The sequence below is a fragment of the Gadus chalcogrammus genome, chromosome 14 (genome assembly GCF_026213295.1).
Source record: "Gadus chalcogrammus isolate NIFS_2021 chromosome 14, NIFS_Gcha_1.0, whole genome shotgun sequence".
NCBI classification, from domain to species: Eukaryota; Metazoa; Chordata; class Actinopteri; order Gadiformes; family Gadidae; genus Gadus; species Gadus chalcogrammus.
The window spans coordinates 11,363,440-11,386,302 of NC_079425.1; the positions used below are offsets into that span (position 1 = coordinate 11,363,440).

The following is a 22,863-nucleotide window of genomic DNA, read 5'->3' on the forward strand; positions in this document are numbered from 1 at the left end:
AAACGCAATTCGACGTCCCTGAGACCAATTTCTTATTAAGAATGTGCATACATGTGTTGAGGTATATGGCATACTGTAGATAGATAGATGGAAAGATGGATAGATGGATAGATAGATCAAAAGAGAGATAGAAGTGGGCCATGGATGTTGTGTTTAAATAATAGACTTTGTCCTTCACCTATATCAGCAATATACTTTATCTCTTAACTGGCTCCCATTTGGAAGAATCCTCATTCAATCTTTTTTTCCCTCCGTCGATAACCAGTATTTAATCTTTATTTAAACCCCTTGCTGCCATGATGGAGAAATACATAATATAACAATCTAACAATACATAAATACAAATAAGTATATAAAGCAGCAATACTTAAAGAAAATGTTCTCCCACTGTAGAAATGCAATTGGTTTAGTGAAATATCATGAACAGAGAGAACAATGAAAGAAAAATAATGTGACAGCTATAAGTCACACATGTAGGCCATGGCCAAAATCTTGTGTGCAGAAGTGGGCAGAAATGTTTTTATGTTTTAATGTTTTAAAGGTATAGAACTTTGCGTTTTATTTAGTTAGTTGTCTCTGTAGGACAACAATATATTCTATATATACTTATGAGTATGTCGTGGCTCATATATACCATTATCTGAGAATTATATTGGTCTATACTATACTGTATTACACACATATATCTATATATATATATATATATATATATATATATATATATATATATATATATATATATATATGAATAGGATTAGGCCTATGATACATAATAATATACTATGCTAAACTATATCATACACAAACGTACCATTATCATGCTTAACATTAAGAATAATATTATAGGCCTTGGAGAGTAACTCAATACTCAACATGCACATTTTGAGCTCAAAGCAAATAGATACAATGATTTATTCGTTTTGTTTTTAAATAACGCGTTTCCCAAATATCCATATGTTTCTTTATCAATTTGAATATATATGTTTTCTGTTTAAAGACCTGGTCACCGTTTAGTCTTGAGAAGCTGCCAGTTCTGACACTGCACTTCAGGTCACGCTATATTGCACAACAATTAGGCCTAGTGCGGCAGGTTGTCCTGTAGGGTGCTCGCTGAGCAGGGAGCACGCTGTGGATGTCGGGCCAGAGGAAGGGGGACGCGAGGAATGGCTGAAAGCTGGCGGTGTAATCCTCCAGGAAACTAACCAGAACGACAAATCATTGCCAAGTACTGCAAGTTTACCGATTAAAACACTGCATTGTTAACCTTCCGCGGATACAACGAGATACCCGGGCTTGATTTGCTTATTTATGGGACAACCGAAACGAAAAAAAAAAACCGCAAGGTAGCCTACCGTTTCGTTCGCCAGGGGTGCTACTTGTTTTCATGGACCGTACGACATGGAGACGTGAGAAATGTTCATAAAGCATTTCTCGAGGACTATCTGCTACATTCGGACACTGAAAGGGAAACGCTGACATTTCCTCTGTGATTCAGAATGTATTAACTATTCATATCAGTTTGTTTTGAGAGGAAAGAAGAAGAAGAAGGCTTTATCTCATGACACATCCAAGAACACAGCCACATGAAAAGTCGACGGAGGGAGAAGATTAGCCATTAAGGGACTTTTTGCTTCCACCTGACCCGAAGAGAAAATGCGCGCCTTTGTTATTTGGATATTTGTATCGTGCTATTTTCTTGGTTTTGGTGCCACTGCTCAAGGGCAGTCCACCCCGTCTATTTGTTCCCCCTCGTGCCACTGCGATGAAGATGGGCTTGTTGACTGCTCCGGGAAGGGACTTATTGCTATTCCAGTCGGTTTAAGTGCTTTCACGTACCATCTGTAAGTATTGTTCACACCGGAAATGATATAATTTTTATAACACTGGGATATACTTTTCTGCATGCTAGATGCTAAGGCCTCTGTGTTGTTTGTGTCGACCTGGCTGGGACACCGCATCAGTGGTGCAGCCCAAACTTTACACCATTAGACTTGTCTGAAGAGATGTTCAGATTCATCTAAGATTGTCAGTGCTTAGGATTTCCAGTCAAACGAGTGCCATTAACAGGCCTGTAATAGGTAGAATGGCATTCGAAATTCAAGTTTGTTTACCTTCAGCCGTGCAACGTTAAGCCTACATGTTTCGTTTATTAATGAATAACCAAATCCCTTCTTCACTCGACCATCAATTATATTTGAGTCTGGTCTAGCGCTGTGGCTTTTTCATGCATTCTACTATGAATGCATGGAGCAATATGCTGCACTGGTTAATCATAAACTAGTAGCCTACCCAACACAGGGTAAGCAAATCACAGTTTCGAGTAGTCGTTGTACTGTCAACTCATGGGCATTTTGACCATGAGTTGTATTATTAGTTTGCAAATACATGAGTGCAGCCCAACTTCCACCAACTTGTTACCACAGACTATAACTACAAGGTAGCAGGTTGGAGGGGTTTTCCTCCAACTCTTTGTCAGAATGACTTGATTGTGGTGGCGAGGAAAATACTTTTCATACATATTTTGCTCAAAACTTAGCCTGGATAACTTGCCATTAACTCTGAACATATATTCCTTCGCACCACCTTCACTAATATACCGCTACACCAAATGTGAAGGGGGCTCATCTATTGTTGTGTTTGTGTTAGAAAGTACTAGGCCTCATCCCGTTTTTTAAGTTTGTGTGTTCAAATCTACATGCCGCTTGAAACATTAATTTGAACAATAACAATGCAATACATCCAGTTCAGGCTTGGAAAGTATGTGTAAGGTTGATTCTGTCCCTTCTCCTGTTTGTTCTCGCAGTGTCTTGAACTCTACTTGTCCCCCTTCCACTCCCTCTCTTCTTTTATGTTGAGAGTGCCAGGCTAGGAGAGATCATGATGGATTAGTGTGAGACACATTGCAGCTGTAGACCTCTTTCCTCCTCTCACAGCTAATGCACAGATAAACATCTTAATGAATGAAGGAAAAAGGGCAGGTTTTACCTCCTGCATACACAGGCGGTGTGTTAAGGATAAACATTGATATGCGTTATTCTTTTTCATTCTACATCGTTTCCTTCAGTGTTTCTTGTTAATGTTGAAAAACAGGTGGAAATAAGACCACACACACACACACACACACACACACACACACACACACACACAGGGATAGCAATAACAGACATGTTTGAGTGCAGCCAATGGCTCTACATCTCTTGCAGGCTACTCTGCCCCAGGAGTTTAGGAATTTAATTGATTTATGGGATGGTTGAGATCACTCTGTTTGTTTCAGCTGCATTTCCATGCGACATCATTCATAAACTCTATCTGTAGTTTCCTGAAGAAGGAATGTTATGACGTTTCTGATAATGGATGACCAAACAGTGGACTGATCCATCATGAGAACCTGGAGCAGAGTCTCACCTTCAGTCAAGAGCTTTGGAAGAAGTTTAAAGTTGGTCAACTAAGTTTTGCCATAATTGATGGAAAGCCAACAAAATCGGAGGGGAAAAGCGGTGAAAGTGGTGACATGTAACATAGGGATATCTCTAAACACATTCATCGTCTGTACATCGTGTACTTCCTGTGGTGGCCAAAGTAGCGAGCCGCAGATGCATAACTTATAGGAGAGTTGGTTCACACTGGAACTATGTATCTTCTAGTGTGAACAGGCAACAAGTTTGCGCTGATCATGGAAAGAAAGAAAGAAAGGCGGGTGGGGGAGGGAGTGGTTCAATCAGGGGGGTCTTTCACCACATTGTTTCTTGCTTACTGGCTTGCTATTTGTGCCTGCTGCCATCCATCCTTGACTGAATGATACTTTTGTTCACGGTCAGCGGAGGTGAAAGGAGCCAGTCAGAGGGTCAGGATGACTTATGGATGGGAGAATGTTTTCTTCTCTTCGTCTCTGGCTGCTACACTTCCTCCACCTCTCTCACATACACACAATTCCCTTTACACACACACACACACACACACACACACACACACACACACACACACACACACACACACACACACACACACACTCTCTTTCATTCAGTGATTAAAAAGCAGTTTGCTAAATAAGATAATCGAAGAAAAAACTTAAACTATGGCATGCCAATGTGACATACCATTTAAACATTTGATTATTAAACCTAATATGCATACTAAACATTTATCACAATGCATGTATAGAAAATAATATCAAAAAATGTCCAATATATGCAATATATATATCATATATCATTGGCAACATATAATTAAACTAATGCTGGCTTAAATGGGACATTATATGAAAACAACACTTTTCCTGGGATTTGGGGTGTTGTTTTGGGTCTCTGGTGCTCCCACATGCATACAAACTTTGAAAAAAGTCTGTACATGATTTCTTCAGTTAGATATGCATTTCTTAAGTACCCCGCCTACAGTTACCAAACGAGCGAGTCAGTTTCGGCGCCCCCTCCTACGTAGGAAGGGGGCACAGTTGAATATTACCTCCCACTTCCCCACTCCCGTCCAATCAGAGCATAGCTAGGTCTCCGTGGCAGTCCGGCAGCTCCGGCGCGGGGAGCTCGGCGGAAAGTCCGGCAGGCCAGTTCCCGGAGTGCAATCCCTTTCTCCGCCATGCGGTTCATGGACTTCAGAGAGTGGAGGCTAAAGTTCCTTTACCCCCTAACCCTTCCTCTCAACCATGGCTGAGATATCCCCCACTACGAGTCTTTACTTGTTGTGGAAGTGCCAGAGACGTCAGACGCAGTCTTTATGATTCATAATGTCATCCGAGGCGCACATAGCTTTTGGCCGTGATATTAGATATAATATTATATAAAATACCCATGTATAATATTATTGTTATTATATTATATGATATAGATATAGAGCTTCAGGAGTCCGCAAATGGCAACAATCCCTTCTCCATGCTGTGGTTCAGTCTGACAGCTCATTGGTCAATGGGCAGCAGCTCATTTGCATTAAAGCTACAGACACCAGAAACAGCGCATTCTGAAGGGACTGAAACAGAGGGGAATAGCAGTAGGCAAGTTTTTTTTCCTAAAAGCTATTTCCAGCAAACAGCTTCACAAACATGATTCCTGGAACTCAAATACTATGTTTACTTGTTGGGAAAACACCATAATATGTCTCCTCTTAAGCTTGAGGGTCCCCATATTTGGGGACTCTCGATCACTCTCGCAGCAAAAGGCAGAGAGCAAAAAAACTCCGGTTTTAGTACGTCCAACATGTCTGCGTTTGCTTACAACCAGTTTTAATGTGAACCTCACTTATTTTGAGTGTAAGATGGCTTCCTTTCATGAAGCATGCATTGAAGTTGGTTTCGCGCTAGTTGTATTTGCTTCCTTACTGTTAGCCAATCATGTGTCTGGCACACATTTCAATACTGCCCCTAACATCTATTGGCTCTTACGGTTAAAACGAGGTGTCAAACATTTAAATCGACCAATCCCTGGCCGAGTTATTAGCCTGTGTAACAGGATGTTGCTCAGGAGAGCTACATCAGGAGAGCTACATCCGGTAGCGGCCTCTTTACGCACGCATTCTGACGAGTACTGAGAGAAATTAAAAATCAAAAGAAAAATCAAAAACTGTTGAAAATGTATGTGATGATCACAGATAATGACAAAAAAGTGCAATATATAGTTCAGTACATCAAAAACTTCAAATGGTGCCAAAATGTGCCAAAATGACCAATTTAGAGAGTCTGCCTAAATAGTCTTTACTAAAACCTCTGTAATTGTGCTCTGCTTAACTTTATGATGATCAAACTTTGCAGAGATAATGGTCACACCTTGTGCTATGATTTGATTTCGAATTTTAGCTTCAGCATCATTTCAAAGAGATATTCATAGAAGAAGTGGGATTTATTTGGGCGGAAATTAAATCTGTAATTTATGCTTGTGTGCCAACTTCATTTACTCTGAGCCAGTGACATAAATACTGATACTTACGCATTTGAACACATTTCACAAGTGTTTATAATGACACCACAATTATTCAAATAGACCTTGTAGATGCAGAGATATTCTGTATTCATTTTGGGTTTGTCATTTTCGAGCAGAAACCAAAAAAATAGGCTGGAGCTTAAGAGGTGTTTGTCACTAATATTACCTAATTTTTGACTACAAACAAAACATTAAATGTGAGCTAATATGAACGTGTGTATGTTTCTTTCCCCTTGTCACTTTTTGCATCCTGTGCTAAAATATTGTCTTCCAAAACGTGGAATTAGGCTAAATATTAATTTACAGTATCTGCCTTAAATACAATAATAGGATGGCTGTGAGTTGTGTGATCATAAAAGTCAACTTGAAATAGGTAATTGATTTCCAAACCTTGGCAAACATAATTTACTAATGACAATATTACATACATCTGTAGACTGAAACCAATACTCTGACTCTAGGGAGCAACTCCAGTTAGTGTCGTGATTTTCACTTTAAGGACCCCTACTATTCTCGAGGAAAGAGTGTACCGTAATTTTCGGACTATAAGCCGCGCCTTTTTTCCCTTTTTGCGATTCTGCGGCTTATATAACGGTGCGGCTAATCTTTGAACTTTATAGCTAACGGCCACTAGGGGGGGCCTCCTAAATCTATGGACTTTTAAGCGGCGGGCTCCAGTGCGGCTTATATATGTAAACATCATTCAATTTAGCTGCTGCGGCTTATACTCCGGTGCGCCTTATAGTGCGGAAAATACGGTACTCAATCGGAAAGAATGAACCTGAAAACTGCTTGTTCATGACGGATTTCAAGAGCCATCATCTCTCCCACCCTGAAAATTCGATGGATCTGATCCATGGAATTAACGGTTGCCCGCTTGCCCGGGGCAACCTAAAGTCATATTTGGGCAAGTTGAGATTGATTTCTGGTTGCCCGAACGGGCAAGTGGATTTTGGGTGGATGTTAATATAAAGGCTATTTATTCAAATGTTTTAGAAACTGCAGAACAACCTTTTTTTCCGGAAAATAACACAAAATATAAGTATTTGCAATAGATCAGCGCGCTGTCTTCTCTCCTTCGGAAAGAGAGTTAACAGACACGCATCGCTTCAGTGCGTATATAGCCCCGCCTTCTGTCACTCGCAGTGCGTTCTCTGGCCGTGATTCGAAGGTGTTAGCTAAAGGTTAGACAACAAAGCTAGCATCGGAAGTGCAGCACCTCCGCGAACGTTTTAAGTAGAAGAAAAATAGAGTAGTGATGGAGTGCAGTTTGGAAGTACTTTGGATTGAGGCAAATTACCAAGGAAAGTCATATGCAAGAACACGGTTTTGGGTTTCATAACTGCACATGCACAGCAATAGCAATCTTTTTCACGATATTGGACCCTCACAAACTAAATATTACATGAAAGCTGAGCCTCCACTTATTCCAACAGTCGAATCCATATCATTCTGTGACTAAAACTCGCAAATAACAACTTAAGAAGAAACGTCCCCTTTTCTTTTAACAACCAAAAATGAAGTATTACCTTTGTGATATTTGTCCACAAAGTTGAATCTGGTCGTATAAAACCACCATAAACAAATAACCCAGTGTCTGGGCCAAATTTTGCAACTAAACATGGTGTTTTCCATCAATGAATAAGAGAAGGTTTCTTAGGAAATAGGTAAATTGCCTTCAATCAGAAAACATATTCTTCATCGCAATCTAATAAAATAATAATAATAATAATTTTATTTAAAGGGCGCCTTTCAAGACACTCAAGGTCACCTTACAGAGCATAAAGTTATAAGACAGAGGTTAAACATGAAGAATTAATAACACTCAAAAGACGCCTAAAGTGAAGGGGGGGACCTCACTAACCACCACCAAGTAGTCTAGTGGCCATATGTTTATTTGCGAGTGTTTGGCTTGGTGCATAAGAATATATTTGCCCTGAACTTTAAATAGAGGTGTCAAGTGTCAAAATTGTAAGATATCTACCTTTTATTTGTGTCTCATAGTAAGACATCGCTCCCAACTGATAATTATTTCAGGTGGAAATGTTATCTTCCACTTATGCTGTGTTCCATGGCTTTATTCACTTTAACCAAGTATCATCCCCATTGAATATTTCACTTGCACAACAATCTTTCTTTTGGCACAAAGATGACATTATGAAATGATGTTCTTTCCTGAAAAAAACTTTTCCCCTGATATCAAAAATGGTATAGAATATCGATATTTTTCCAGGTATAGTGTCAAAGTTAGAAAATCCAGTATCGTGACTGACAACACTACTAGAAACGAGATTGTGATTATTCAGTTAGAGCTACAAGAAACGTGAAAGTTAAAAAAGACATATCTTTGCTACTACCTCTGACATTTAGTTAAGTACATTTGCATGAAATCATGTAGGTCTACATATAACTTACTTGGCGATAGCTTTAATAGGTTACAACGGTGGACTGAAATCACTTCATGGCACGATGTGACCGCTCGATAAATAAGTAAACAAAGAGAAGTTTGTTATTTTTTAAACACAACATGTGTGGAAGCTAACATTCAGCTTCAGTCTGAGCTAGGATGATTTTTCTGAGCCCCCCCCAAAACCAGGCCGCGTGCCTGGCAAAAAGAGGCCTGTTCACGATTCTGATTATAATTTGGGCAAGTGAACATCACATTCGGGCAAGTTGAAACTGACCTGTACTTGCCCGATGGGCAAGTGCTTTTGAAACCTTTGTGTCAACCCCTGGATCACAGTATTCCAAAGCTGTCAATGCTATTTTATCCTACTCTGTTAATTTGCACTTCTCGCGAGAGCACAATTTGAATTTGCTCAGTGAGTCACTCTGTGAACGAGCAATATACTTGTGTATATTCTGGGCCTCCCCTGGCCCAGAACATTAACCAATATAATCGATGTATCAGTTATAGGCGGGCCAAAAGCGTTTTTACCGACCGGATACGGCAAGAGTCTTATCTATTGGTTAGCTCCACTGGTTTGGATACGTCACTTCTTGTATTCTGATTGGTCGTAGTGTTATCCAATATGTGTTATCCAGTGATATTTTCAAATGCATGTTTGTTGCCACCCCTCGAGTTGGGCCATTTTCAATTGTCGTTGCCAGATCCTACAATTTTCTAGATACGGGTCTGGATTTCCAGGCTAAGCCTCCTTCAATTTACTTCATAAAAATGGCACAATGATGATAACAAATGTTACAATGTCTCTGTCTCAATTAAAAAAAACAAAACATTTATTGAACTGTCTGTAAATCATGGCAAAAATATATATATATATATATCGCAAAAAAGAAAAAAATCGGCCGATACCGATACACGTAAAAAACGCACATATCGGCCGATAATATCGGCCGGCAGATACTACATCGGTCGTTCACTACTATGCTCACATGGGTTGCAATATTGAGGACTCTAATGATAGATTTTGCATGATTCTATGGCTGCAGCATGCTACTTTTGTGTGCCAATTAGCTACATGACTGACAACCCAGGGTACTGTGAGAGTTGTGAATCATAACACACATGCAAAAACAAAGAAACTTTTTGACCCGGAACTGAAAATAAAAAGGTCTTCATGCTACTACCTGTAGCATGATGTCGGAGTGCCAGCGTTACAGTCCAGTACAGTAAATGTGTTTACATATAGTTCCTTTAACATGAATTGGGGCTGTATCTTTCTGTTGGTCATTCAATTAATCTTTAGTCTAGGACTGGACAATAATCAAATGTTTTTGTACATCGTCATCTGTGTTATATTAAAGTAGCCTTGTGAGCCCATCCTAATCTCTGTTAGCACCGCTTTGTCGAAAAAAACAACAACTTTGCCCCGATAAAACAACAATGGCCCCACTGAAGGAAAGTGCACTAATATACGAAGTATACAAAACTATTTAATACGAAACTGAATAACTATGTTTTGAGATGAACTGAAATCTGCCCTGAAATGCTTTTTTCAGAGGAGAATATGTGTTTGCTGTACATCCAACCCGATATGAGAAGAGCAAGGAGAGCAATAGTGTCATTTTAGAAGTTATTTTATTTGCAATGCAAAACACAAACTTGAAGATCAAGATGATCTTCTGAGGTTTATATTAGTGATAAAAAGTCAACTTATTGTGAGACCTATTGTGTAATATAATTACCTATAATGGAGGTTAATGCTATCCATTTAGATTAATTGGTTACACTCCCTGTTTTTTAAATAAAATCGTTTTTCCTTTCATGGTCACAGGTACATTTTTGGAAAGGGGCATGGTTCAGGTATAAATACGGTAGACTTTTGAACAGTGCACTAGTTTGGAACAGCTTGTGTGACAGGAATTTGACCACTATGACTGAAAGCACAAATTGCATCTGAAACGTAAACCCAGGACTTTTCTGTTATGTTGCTCATTTGTTTCGTTGTTTCCACAAGTGTAAATATTAGGTTCTTTTTTTAATCAATTCAGTCAATTAGTTTGTATATTTTCATGCATTACGTTGCAATTTACGAGCCCTAAATTGTTCTTACATTATATAACTCCTTTATAACAGCATAACTCATGTACAAAGCGAGGTCAATACATTTCCACACTTTTTAAGAAGAGCACAGTATTGGAACTAGCTTGCTTAACGATGGGGTTAAAGCAATATTTTTTTTTTGCGAGATTGTCTTGGCTTTCTGTGATTTACCAAATACTTACAAGTGCCCTGTCTTTGCTGAATTCACTCTGCACATGTGCCCTCTCTTTATGTCATATTGCGTTGCGTGAGGGACAAGGGCTGTGATGTCATCCAGGGGTTTATATCCTCAAGTGGTTGTTGGACAAACATAAATTCTGTGCTCTATTGCGAAACAATGTTTAGTCAGGTGTGAGTTGCTTTACTGTTGACGGATTCTAATCGGTTGGAGTGTTGTGCAAATCAGTATCTTAGGACACACTAAAGCCATGGCAAGGAGTCTGAATATCTCCATCTTGAACTCGACTCGGACTGTCGAGGGACTGCTCCGATTGGATGAAAACTACATGTGTTTTAACAAAAATTATATTTAAACATTAATACTCTTATAGACAGAATAATGGACTTTGTCTACGTAGACCCACACAATACATTATTCTCCACTTAATTTCCAAGGTTCCTTTTTCATTTTGTATCTGATCCCCCGCATCACAAACACACACAGCATAAGTGTATCAGGCCCTGCTTGGAAAAAGCGGCTGTGTTATTTGCTATATTTTACAGCTGCTGTTTTCTGGTGTCCAGAGATAGGCCTGTGGGACCTGGATGAGTAAAGCAGAAATAAGAAGGATGCGGGGGGGGGGATAGATGACAGAATTGTGGAAGCCTTCACTTCTCCCGTGCCCTGCATGTGGTTTTCCAACTTATTCGCAGATCTGTTAGAGATTGTTATAAGGCAGCGTTGCATAGCCATGCGACCACCAGCGTCGCCCACTGATTGGATGCGGTTGTGGTAGTGGTGGTGGTGGGGGTGCTGGTGATTGTGGGGGTGCTGGTGATTGTGGGGGTGCTGGTTGCAGATCAGTGACAAAGTAGTTGCGGGCAGCAAAAAAGAAAAAGAAGATAAAGATTTCTTTTTTTTTTGAAAGGATGAGGGTGGCTGAGGGCAATGATGGAGGCTCCATTGTGTAGCCCCGGGCCAGGGTTGTAATGGGATACTCAGGTAAACGCTAATCTGGGATCCAGCCATCCTACTATGTTGTAGCAGAACTTCTTGGGGGGAAACGGTTCAGAGCATTGGCTGGGCACCAAATATCTAGTTATGCCCTGTTCCTCCTCCAGGGATTTTTAATTAGTGTATTTCTACAGTGGTCAGTCTACAAGGTGTTGAACTGAAACTTTTCCAGACATAATATTACTGTTTACTAATACCGACCGAGTCTGTGTTTGCTTTTAATAGCCGATTTCACAACAGTTCCCCGCGTCAAGCTACATGATTGGTCAAAAACAAACAAGAAAGGAAAGAACGAGAAGCACCCCATTAACCTAGATTGGGCTCGACTCCATTCAGACTTTAGGTTAATAATGTTGCATCTGATTCGTGAGACTAGTTAAACAGATGTAAACGGAGACCGGACAGGGGGTGTCAACAAACACAAGGGGCTTTTCTGGGGGCCCCATGCCTGCATGTGCAGAGAGGCACTGCAGAGCGAGGCAATATGATCCTTGAGTATTCAGGTGCCCACACACAAGCTGCGGAGCGATCAGCCAGTGAAATCCAAGATGAGCAGTTGGGGAGCAATTAGGGAGGGGCCACTTGGGGGGCTTATAAGGCTTCATTTATCTGTAAACGTTAGGTCCATTTACTTTCTGATTGTGTGCCATCTCTTCCAATCTAGTATTTTGGATGTCAGACACAAAAGTATGACTTTTTACTTGATGAATACATTGTAATCTATCAAATGCTTGGTTGTAGATATTTCTGCTTGATAGGCAATCGAATAAACGTGAACGGTGATCCAATTGGCCTTGCCAATGTGGATATCATTTTGCCATGGTTATGATTTTGAATTCAACTTGAATCTATATGTTCACATATTTCCTTGCTAGGAGGGGAATCAAGGAGTCTGGTGCATATTTTTCCTGTTACTACATGCCCATCTTTCTTGATGTGGCTTTGAATAGCGGAGATCCCTCGGGGCAACAGCAGAGCTTCTCCCGGGCTTTCTGTTGAGCTTTGTTTGGAAGATCATTCATAGCTCAGCCTCAGTCTGATTATAATGTGATTTACATCTGCAACAAGTGATCTGTCAGTGCCGCTACCAATGACTTGTTAATTTAGGTTCATGTTAATTTAGTTAATACACGAACACTGAACACATTGTTCATATTCATAAAGATGAAAATCATTTTGCTGTCAAATTGTGATCGGTAAACCTGAAAAACTGGCTGCATGTGCTGATGTGTGTAGATATGGACCATGTTCTCATTCAATTATAACTATACGTGAGTGAATCCGCGGTGTCAAAATTGGTCACATAAGAGGAGATTGGTCAATGAGAAGTGGCCAAAATGAAACATTTAGCCTATCAGTCCCAGTGTTCCGGGTTCTAACGGTTGCTGAACACAATAACAGCTTTTATAACAAACCCTACCGTCAAAACAAATAGAAAAGGATCTACATTTGACATGAGATAATTAAGATCGAAGAAATCGCTCATCCTAATTCTTTGTGTTCCCACAGGGAGGTCAGCATGAACAACATCACTGAATTGCCTGCAGACGTGTTTAAAAACTTTCCCTACCTGGAAGAACTGTAAGTACACACCGTTTCAAGTTGATATGTTCCACAATATGCACTCAGTGTATTTGCTTGGCATTAACTAGCATCTTAATTCTTCTCCGTTCTCAGTTGTCTCCTGTGAACAGTAGACAACTAGAGTAGTAGTCGAGTCGACACAAATTCTCAAGCTACTAACGCACGCGAAAACAAGCGGAAGGATTTTAAAAGGGCAGTTGCAATCACAATGCATTGTGTGAGCCATACATATACTTGTGTTCATATACGGGATTACCATTTTAGTTTTGTTGCACTTTGTTTGTTTGGCCATATCTCATCTGCTGCGCTTGTTATTTCTTTACTTTTTTAAATCCCCCCGTCTGGCCCAGAGCTGGGAGTGTGAGATGGCAATCTGTCTCCGTGATATCAGGTAACACGGCAGCACAGGGAAGGCAAAATGACCAGCAAGTGAACATGGCTGGCTACTTCCAGCTCCACTTGTCCTCATGCTTGCTTTTCTTTTTCCTTCTCTTTTTTTCCACATCTTTCAGTCGGACCAGACTGTTTTTCCAAACACTCCTTCAATCTTTTTGTTAAAGGGCAATTTACTTTTCATCACACTGTTTAGAGGAATGCAAGGCAGGAAGGAAGAGAGCAAAGTAATGGTTTCTATGACAACACAGAGCTTAAAAGAACCCACAAGAAAACAGCAAGTCCTTGCTGTTCCTTTGCTCTTTGAGGATTTTTTTGGCACAACTGCCCCAGGTAACAAAGAGGGCCCGAGGAGTACATAAAGTACAACTGTCATGTTAATGTTAAATAGAATGAAATGTGCAGTCCCAGCCACACACATGTTTTTGTCATCTAAATGCATGGGCCACTGCTTTTCCGTAGCTAGTTTTTGAAGAGAACATATATCTCTTCGAAAACTAATATTTTGATTGGCATATATTCTGTGTGTATGTGCATGTTATTTCTAAACCTTTTTGCAAAGGAACATTTCACGGTTAGCTTCATTGGATGAGCTGAAAGTTAGAGGGGAGTCTGAGGGTAAACGAGAGAAGGAGACAGAGAGAGACGGAGACTGAGGAACCCAAACAGGACAGATCTGAAAGAATAAACACACTGCTCCTCACTAATAGTCACGCAACCCTCTTAAATGTTCCTTCTCTCCTGTATCGCCCTCAGGCAATACTAAGCCCAGCAGTTATGCTAACAGATATGCACTGTCATCCCACAGCACTATCTTTATATATTTTTAAATTTCTTTTGGTTTTATCACACTTTGCTGATTACTAAATCTAGTTAGCCCATATGTATTATTATTATTATTATTATTATTATTATTATTATTATTATTATTATTATTATTATTATTATTATTATTATTATGTGTCCATCAGCTTTTCTACATTTTATTCAAACAATTTGTTTAGAACCCCATGCCTAAATTACTTGGGCATAACATTGGCCACCTTTTCACATTATCCCCCGTATTATTTTTCATAATATTTGTGTTTGCCAGCATGAACAAGAAAACTTAAATCATAGGATTATCAACTCCCAATGGCAAAAGGGCTTGTGTTTGTGTGTGTGTGTACACATGATCATAAAGGCATACTTTAGGTAAGGTGGGAGTGCGGTTACACTCTGTTGGATCATATACTTCTGGTTAGATTGACGCCTGCAGGAGAATGTTACTAATCCGTTGAAAGGACTGTACAAGAGAGAGACAACATGGCAGGCTATGAAACTCTGAAGGATATCTTAGCAGTTTGTCAAACTTGTTTAGTGACTCAAGACAGGGGCCTTAGATTGCAAAATGTCTCACTTGGTGTTCTACAACTTTCAATAGCCTGTGTCATAGCCGCTGCATATCTGTCGGCTCCTAAATTGCGGTTGAAGTCATTGAGATGTTCCCGTGAAAGTGCTGAAATGTGTGGTCTTCCATGACTAGTCTTTCAGTGTTCATGTCAAAACACTTTTTTTCCCCAAAAGTCTGTCACACAACATATTTGACAAAGCTTGAGACACATGGGCTCTGTCACTGATTGGGTGGTTTGGCAGTAGATTATGTGCTTGCGGATGGTTCCACCACTGGAAGCCAGGCATTGGGTTTGTCTCATAGCCAAGTGGCTCTGGAGGGACCGGGCTTTTTAAGAAGTACTGGTAAACGATTCAGACCCTAATTTGACAGTTGTGGTCCACCACAATAACTGAAAACTCAGACTTGTTTCTTGTTATTCCACAAAATCTGCGGCCCATACTCCGTAGAGTTGGGAAACTGAGAGACTTTCTGTGAAGTCTGATGTTGATTTCACAGTTCCCTTTAAGCTTACACAGTAGTGTTAGCTAGCATGATCTGCCTGTCAGCTTGGCAAAGCATTTATGACACACTGCAGTTACCATAACCCTCTTAGTCCACTCACTGACTTCCTAATTCAGTGAAAGATTATGAGGATACCACCATTGTGTATGAAAACAAATGGCAGATGGGATCCGATTTATTCATCCATGTTATGAAAACATGTTGTTAAGATGTAATTTAAATCGTGGGGATGAAACAACATAACTAGGATACAAAGATGTGCTCACAATGTTGTCGTGTCTTCTCTTCTTAGTTTCTTTAAGAGGAGATGGCACATTCTTTCCAATATAAATAAGAAGAAATGCATGTATAAACACGAAAACCCATCCATCCACATTTGAGTTTCTGTCGTGGGAAGACGATTTAGTCTGGCATGACCAGAGGCAAGAGACGCTGGGATTACAGGAAGCAATTCTAAATGGTACAACAGGAAGTCAGGTTTACTCATACACACTAAACACTCAACAAATGCTCAACAAACCTTTTAGTACCTGGCTTGTAGACATTTCCTGACATGCTACCGGTTCAACCCTACTTCTTGAATGTTTCGGAGCAATAGACTTTTTAGGGTGGATAATACTATAACTGTTGGTGTCTGAAAATGAGGAAGGTTTAAAAGGTTTGGGATTTTGGGATGCCTTCCTATAAAAAAAAAAAAAAAAAGCAGTGTTCTACATGGTTACAATATAAATGATTTCAAAAGCCTTGTATTATATTTACGTTGTATGTTAACTACTCCAGGTTTTTTCAGTAAGGTCGCTTGAACTGTAATAATTCATTACCAGTAGAAATCTTTGCCATCCAAAATTCTTCAAGAACTTACGACTTTTAGTCGCTCAGGAATGTTCCTAATCCATAGAAATGACCATTGAAACCTTTTGCCTACATCGTTGTTCTAGAAACAACACTTATTATGGGCACTATTTAGTCCATTTAAGTACGAAAGCACGCATAGGCACCCCAGTTCTGTCAGCCTTTATTAGCGTGTTATTTATTGAGCAACGATAGCATGAGCTCTGCCCAGAAGACAAGTGGGCTTCTGTCAGAGACGGCTGGGTTACGCGGGCTGACACCCGGCAGCTCTCGATGCAAGGGGAATTCAGCCTGTCCCAACTCAAGTTGCAGAGTGATAAATCTGTTGCTAATCTCTGGGGCCAGATAATATGCCAGAGCCATGCATCCCCCGTCAGCGTGCCTGCTGCTTATTTACGCCCCTGTTTCCTATGGACTATTGACAGGAAAGGGGAGGAGTACATGGGACAACTAGATGAATGCAAGTCAAGGCGAAATGAATTAGGCACAAATTAGTTCTAATGTAGTTTTTGATCTTGTGAGCTCTAAGATGGACTTCCCATCATTCCTGTGGTTGTCCTTGTATTTGTACCCGTTTGAATTGTAACAGTCGGTCTTTCTGTTAGTACAAGAGCAATTAGGTAAGATTGACTTCCTGTCATTCCTGCGGTTTTCCTTGTATTTGTACACATTTCAATAGTAACAGTCAGTCTTTCTGCTCGTACCAGAGCAATCAGGAAAGATGGAGTTCCCTTCATTCCTGTGGTAATCCTTGTATTTCCTAGCCAGACATCGCCAGACCAATTCCCAAATGGTATCATTTCATTTATTTATATATTTTTGGATCAAGCAGCAGGATTAAAGACCCAGAGCGAGAGCGATGGTATGAAGGTCCAGGAAGGGATCCAGGAAGGGATAACCAACACTGGTCGTAATCTGTCCTGGGTGTCGGATGATGTGAGAACAGGCCGTGGCACACACGTCCATGTCACCCTTGAGAGCCATCTTATTAACTAATATCAGCGACCGTATTCACGAACGCTCTGGCTGGGGGAACCCCTCACACAATGCCATGGCACATTCCTCAGTTATAAATAATGACCCATGTCATGATTACTTTGTGTGATTAGAACAACACTACCGATATTCATACATCACGTACATTTCAGATGGGACTTTTCTAATGTTTAATTCTCCCTGCCCTTGTGTTTGTCTATCCCCCTCTTTCTTCCGTGTTTCTCCTCAAGACGCCTGGCAGGAAATGACCTTGCATTCATCGACCCGTCTGCCCTGTCCGGACTGAATCAGCTAAAAATCCTGTAAGCAATGCTCTGAGATGTTGCACCGTTTTCCTCCTGAAAAAACCCTCTGCGTGTTTGTTATTTTTCCTTTCTTGGATTCCTGAATCACAGAGGTTTATATTCTTGTGTTGTTGATTTTTCGACAGGATGCTCTCAAATAATCAACTGAAGACTGTCCCCAGTGCAGCTCTGAAAGACCTCCATGCTCTGCAGTCTCTGTAAGTATACCTGTGCATGCAGTGTGGGCCCAGGGATTTGCATGCTAAAGTTGTATGACTGCATAGAAGACACTGCCCCGCATTCTGTGTCAAGCACAGAGAAGCCAAAAGAAGACACTGACAGCTAATCTGGAGCAACCTTTGTCTATCAGAGCCATACAACAATATAATTTTACAATGACTACATGCATCTGGAGATGCAATGTTCAAATGGACCATTGTCACCTCTTGGCTTGTTAGTTTGTCCCTTTTCTTTGCAGTATCAGCACAGATGGGCATATAATCTGGCTTAACCTGATGTCCAACATTGATCTAAACAGAGTTTAATTAACCTGCCTAACAAGCTTTATGCACTTAGAAATCAGTTCATAGTAATGTACATCGTGTCTATAACAGGACAGTATGGTATTTGTTTTTTTAACTGAAAGATAATTTCAGCAGCATATGTCGTTCACAGCATGTGTATTGCTATGGCTATACGAGTGGCTGGGATACGGCTGGATAAGTAACTAACGTTTGCCATGCTAACCTCTGCTAGGTTCGTACGGCCACGTTTTCACTTTAGCACCTTTTGTGTTTTTTTATGACTGGATCTCCTCCCCTATTTGGATCCCCACATTTAATTGCAATTTGATTGATTTGAGGAATGTGAACCTTTGCATTGAAGGGCCCTTTTCCCCTCTCTGCCATCTTGATCCAAGATGGGTGGGGGAACTGAAGGCCGAATTACGAATTTATTTCCCCCACCCAGCTAGCGCTTAGATGAAGGCCCATTTCAGCCACATGCGAGTAGCTGGGACTTCCTCCATTGCTTGTGTCCAGTGTTGTGTTGTGTGCATCCCTTAGGACTTGATTGACCCTGACAAGGAAAACCTCACACCAAAACCAACATTCCCCCCGAGCTCCCCCACTAAGAAAAAGAGGGCCAGCGACACACTGTCAGGCAGGAGTGACGGGAACCTGCAGTTCACATTTCTATACCCATTGGAATAGTAACAGTCTGCCTCTCTGTTGGACTAGCCTTATTCTCATGACATGCACGAATATAAACCAAGAACAAGACGTTTCTGCAGCATAATTGAAAAGTATCTGATCTGTGCGTGTCTAGTTCAAAAGTTATAAAATGCTAGTGCTCTCCTTATTGGTTAAACAACTGTATGCCAAGTGTGTAAGCACTAATGGAATGCAGCCTTAGGCTCCTGACCTCGTTTTGAGTTGGAGGAGCACGGTAACGGGTGCAGCTCAACATTTGGGAGCAGGCATACAATACTGCAACCTGTCAAATACACCCTTTCCCTCCACCTTCACTGCTCAGCTAAGATTGTGTGTGTGTGTGTGTGTGTGTGTGTGTGTGTGTGTGTGTGTGTGTGTGTGTGTGTGTGTGTGTGTGTGTGTGTGTGTGTGTGTGTGTGTGTGTGTGTGTGTGTGTGTGTGTGTGTGTGTGTGTCTGACAGATGATTATTGCACAGTGTATTTAAGAAGGATCGAATGAGTTTGGGTTCAAAGAAGGGGTTTTTGATTTCAAGAAATATGAGATCCTCTTCTTGATCCAAGTTGCTTGCACTTGTCTAGTAGGGAAAAATGGAACAGATACTATGAATGTTTGTGTGTGTGTATGTTACACATATATTTATATATATGCATACATGCACACGCACATGTGTGTTTATGTAATGTGTTGAATAACTATCTCCCTGCATTAAAAGCAAATCCTTTTTCCACAATAGCTCTGAAGTACCATTTAAAATGACTTTTCGTTGTTTTCTATTAACTTGCAATTTATTCATTTTAAGATGCAGATTTAATTCAAGTTGCAAGTTTATACGGTTTCTCTTGAATTCTTCAATGCCCCATTTTGATTGTTGTTTGGTTAATCTCCCTGGGGGCCATGACTGTGTATACGACTCGTTCTGTAGGAAGCCCTTTCACCTCGGGCCTCTTCAGTCCGAGCACGACTAATGGAGTCGGAGCTAAACACACGGTGGAAATCCAGCTTTCAGCTATTATCACCCCTCATCCACCCCCCTTGTCCCTAAGACCCCTCCCCCCGTCGTGTGTGGGTGGGTGGCTGGGTCAGTGGGGGAGTGTGTGTGTGAGTGTGTGCCTGCATGTTTGTAGGATTGAAGAATAGTGTTTTTATCAGCACCAGGGCAGTGTTGGCAGGCTGTAGCCCGTGCCCTAAAGAGCTATCTGTCAATCAATAAAGCGACTGTTTTGCTCACAGCAAATAATAAACTTTGCAAAAGGGTGACAACAAAGAAGAGATTACTGATAAAGGAGTGTGTTGGTGAGGTTTAACGATGGTGCTGGCATTTGCACGGTCGCTTAAATCACAGCATACGTTTCCCATTCACAAGTATAGCTCAATCATACATAATGCAATGCATGGTTCATCTCCCCACAACAATTTTCTTAGCACTTTCAACATACTGGTTTAGCATTGTTTTGTTTTTGTCAGACATCTCCCAAATCTTCAGCAATGTACTCCACAAGATACAATTATCCAACATATGTGGATGTGAATGACGAGTGTGTGTAGTTCCTGTTTGAGTATTGTAGAGTAAGTTTCAAATCGAAAGAACTGTCGGACAGAGGTTGACCAGCCATTATAAACATATAATCGACATGAGATGTGTTGTGAGACATGAGTCTTGTTTCGGTCCTCTAGGCGAATGGATGCCAACCACATCACCTCGGTCCCAGAGGACAGCTTCAAAGGACTTCAGCAGCTACGCCACCTCTGGTTGGATGACAACAACCTTACGGAGGTTCCCATTGGTTCCCTCCGACACCAGGCCAACCTCCAAGCATTAACATTGGCACTCAACCGCATCTCTTACATCCCAGACAATGCTTTTGCCAACCTTACCAGTCTGGTGGTGCTGTGAGTGTTTTTTACATTTATTTTTATGTTTTTTTGTGTGGAAGAACATGTGTCTAAATCTGTGAGTGTAACTTACTGTCTTTATTTCATTTATTTCAGGCATCTCCATAACAACAGGATAAAAGAGATTGGGGAGCACTGTTTCAACGGGCTGGTCAATTTAGAGACATTGTAAGTACCGTGTGTGTGTGTGTGTGTGTGCGTGTGCGTGCGCGCGTGCGTGCGTGTGTGTGTGTGTGTGCACCCCACCCACCTTCACTTCAGTCTGCCTGATGTCAGTGTGTCCACTTCCTCCTGTAATTGCTCCAGGATAAATAGAGCAAAGTCCATGATTGTTATCATATCTGCCCTCCTGTTTGCTGCTTCCTCTTGCCATTGTTGCCACACAAATATACTTACTTTAGTGGCAGTCCGGCCTGTTGGCAACAGACACTAACTTTGCCAGACTTTTGCAAAGCCATGAAGAAAGAAATATGTAAAACCCAAATCAGAAAATATATGGTCATTATCGATGCAATCACTGCACCACGATTGAATAGTATTTTCCCTATGGTGCTTTCTTCCCGGTAATATCCTAGTTATTGGATGTTGTTAGACTACTTGGAAAGGTAAATGTGTGATGTGAAAGTGTGATGACAAAATTGCACAGCAGTAGATGCTAACTTCAGGGTTGCTGTTTTGTATTTTTACTCAGAGACCTCAACTTCAACAACCTCATGGTTTTTCCCAGAGCAATAGAGGCCCTGCCTAAACTCAAGGAACTGTGAGTATATTGATATTATTTGTCTCCTTGTGAATCAAATTCGACTTGCATACCTTTAGCCATATCTTTGCCAAGAATCCCAGTGTCTAAATTAGGTTGAGATGGTGTAATTTGCATTTGGAATTTGTTTTTCTGTATTCAGGGTATTTTCAACAAGAGGTTCTGCAAGGGGCTCCAATAACATTTTCTAGTGTGGAAGCTGCTTTAGATTTTCCCTTCCTTTAACACAAAGGGAACCATTTAATGTGTAGTTTCTTTGTGTCCTCAATCTCAGAGAAGTTCACCACCATTATAGCCATGTTGCGGGGTACCCTTACTCTCCAAATACACTATTAATTTCCAGGGAATTGTCCTAGTTTTCCTAATATATGTACTGCTTCATCTGAATGGTTTGCTGTGCACAATGGTTTGTGGCTCAGACAATCTAAGCTTACTATGATTGCATTTTTTTAATAAATAGGAAATACGTTAATCTCCAACCGATTTTGAATGTATGACATTTACTATTGCCGTGTGTGTTCTGTCCACAGTGGTTTCCATAGCAACGATATAGCTTCCATACCTGAAGGTGCCTTCCACAAAAACCCTCTGTTGCGAACCATGTAAGGTCACACCCCACCCACTGTTTGAGTGCTGTTCACTTGCCTGCACAAATATTGACGTATACTGGGCTGGCATGCATGTACACACATGTCTGCTTTCACAAGACAAACACACACACATGTCTGCCTTCACAAGACGCACACACACGTCTGCCTCAACAAGACGCGCACGTCTGTGTTCACAAGACAAACACACACACGTCTGCCTTCACAAGACACACACACACACGTCTGCCTTCACAAGACACACACACACACGTCTGCCTTCACAAGACACGCACACACACGTCTGCCTTCACAAGACACACACACACGTCTGCCTTCACAAGACATGCACACACACGTCTGCCTCAACAAGACGCGCACGTCTGTGTTCACAAGACACACACATACGTCTGCCTTCACAAGACATGCACACACACGTCTGCCTTCGCAAAACATACACACCCACACATCCACCTTCACAAGCCACACACACACACATACACGTCGGCCTTCGCCAGACACTGATCTGCAGAGCGATCGTAGCTTGGCCTCAGAGTTGTATTGTCCAGAAGATGGTGCCATTTTTGCACGTTGAAATTATTCTGGAGGTTGAATATCATCCCATTGTGCTTGCTCCTACAGCCACCTCTATGACAACCCTCTGTCGTTCGTCGGGGCTACAGCTTTCCAGAACCTAACCGAACTGCACTCTCTGTAAGTCCCACAGTCTGGAGTCCTCCTTATCGGCTTTACTGCCTGATAACGGGCCCTAAGGTGGTCATAGTTCAGCGTGACACCTT

General features: G+C 41.1%; 1 protein-coding gene across 1 annotated transcript in view; it reads left to right on the forward strand.

Moving 5' to 3' along the window:
* The first annotated feature begins 1,089 nt into the window (after positions 1 to 1,089).
* lgr4 (leucine-rich repeat containing G protein-coupled receptor 4) overlaps positions 1,090 to 22,863 on the forward strand; it is a 31,753-nt gene continuing 9,979 nt past the window's right edge. The window contains exons 1-9 of the mRNA XM_056608506.1: positions 1,090 to 1,841; positions 13,115 to 13,186; positions 17,558 to 17,629; positions 17,758 to 17,829; positions 20,498 to 20,713; positions 20,813 to 20,884; positions 21,408 to 21,476; positions 22,007 to 22,078; positions 22,706 to 22,777. Of these exons, the coding sequence (XP_056464481.1) occupies positions 1,654 to 1,841; positions 13,115 to 13,186; positions 17,558 to 17,629; positions 17,758 to 17,829; positions 20,498 to 20,713; positions 20,813 to 20,884; positions 21,408 to 21,476; positions 22,007 to 22,078; positions 22,706 to 22,777 (905 nt within the window). The 5' untranslated portion in view covers positions 1,090 to 1,653. The remainder of the gene's footprint in view (positions 1,842 to 13,114; positions 13,187 to 17,557; positions 17,630 to 17,757; positions 17,830 to 20,497; positions 20,714 to 20,812; positions 20,885 to 21,407; positions 21,477 to 22,006; positions 22,079 to 22,705; positions 22,778 to 22,863) is intronic.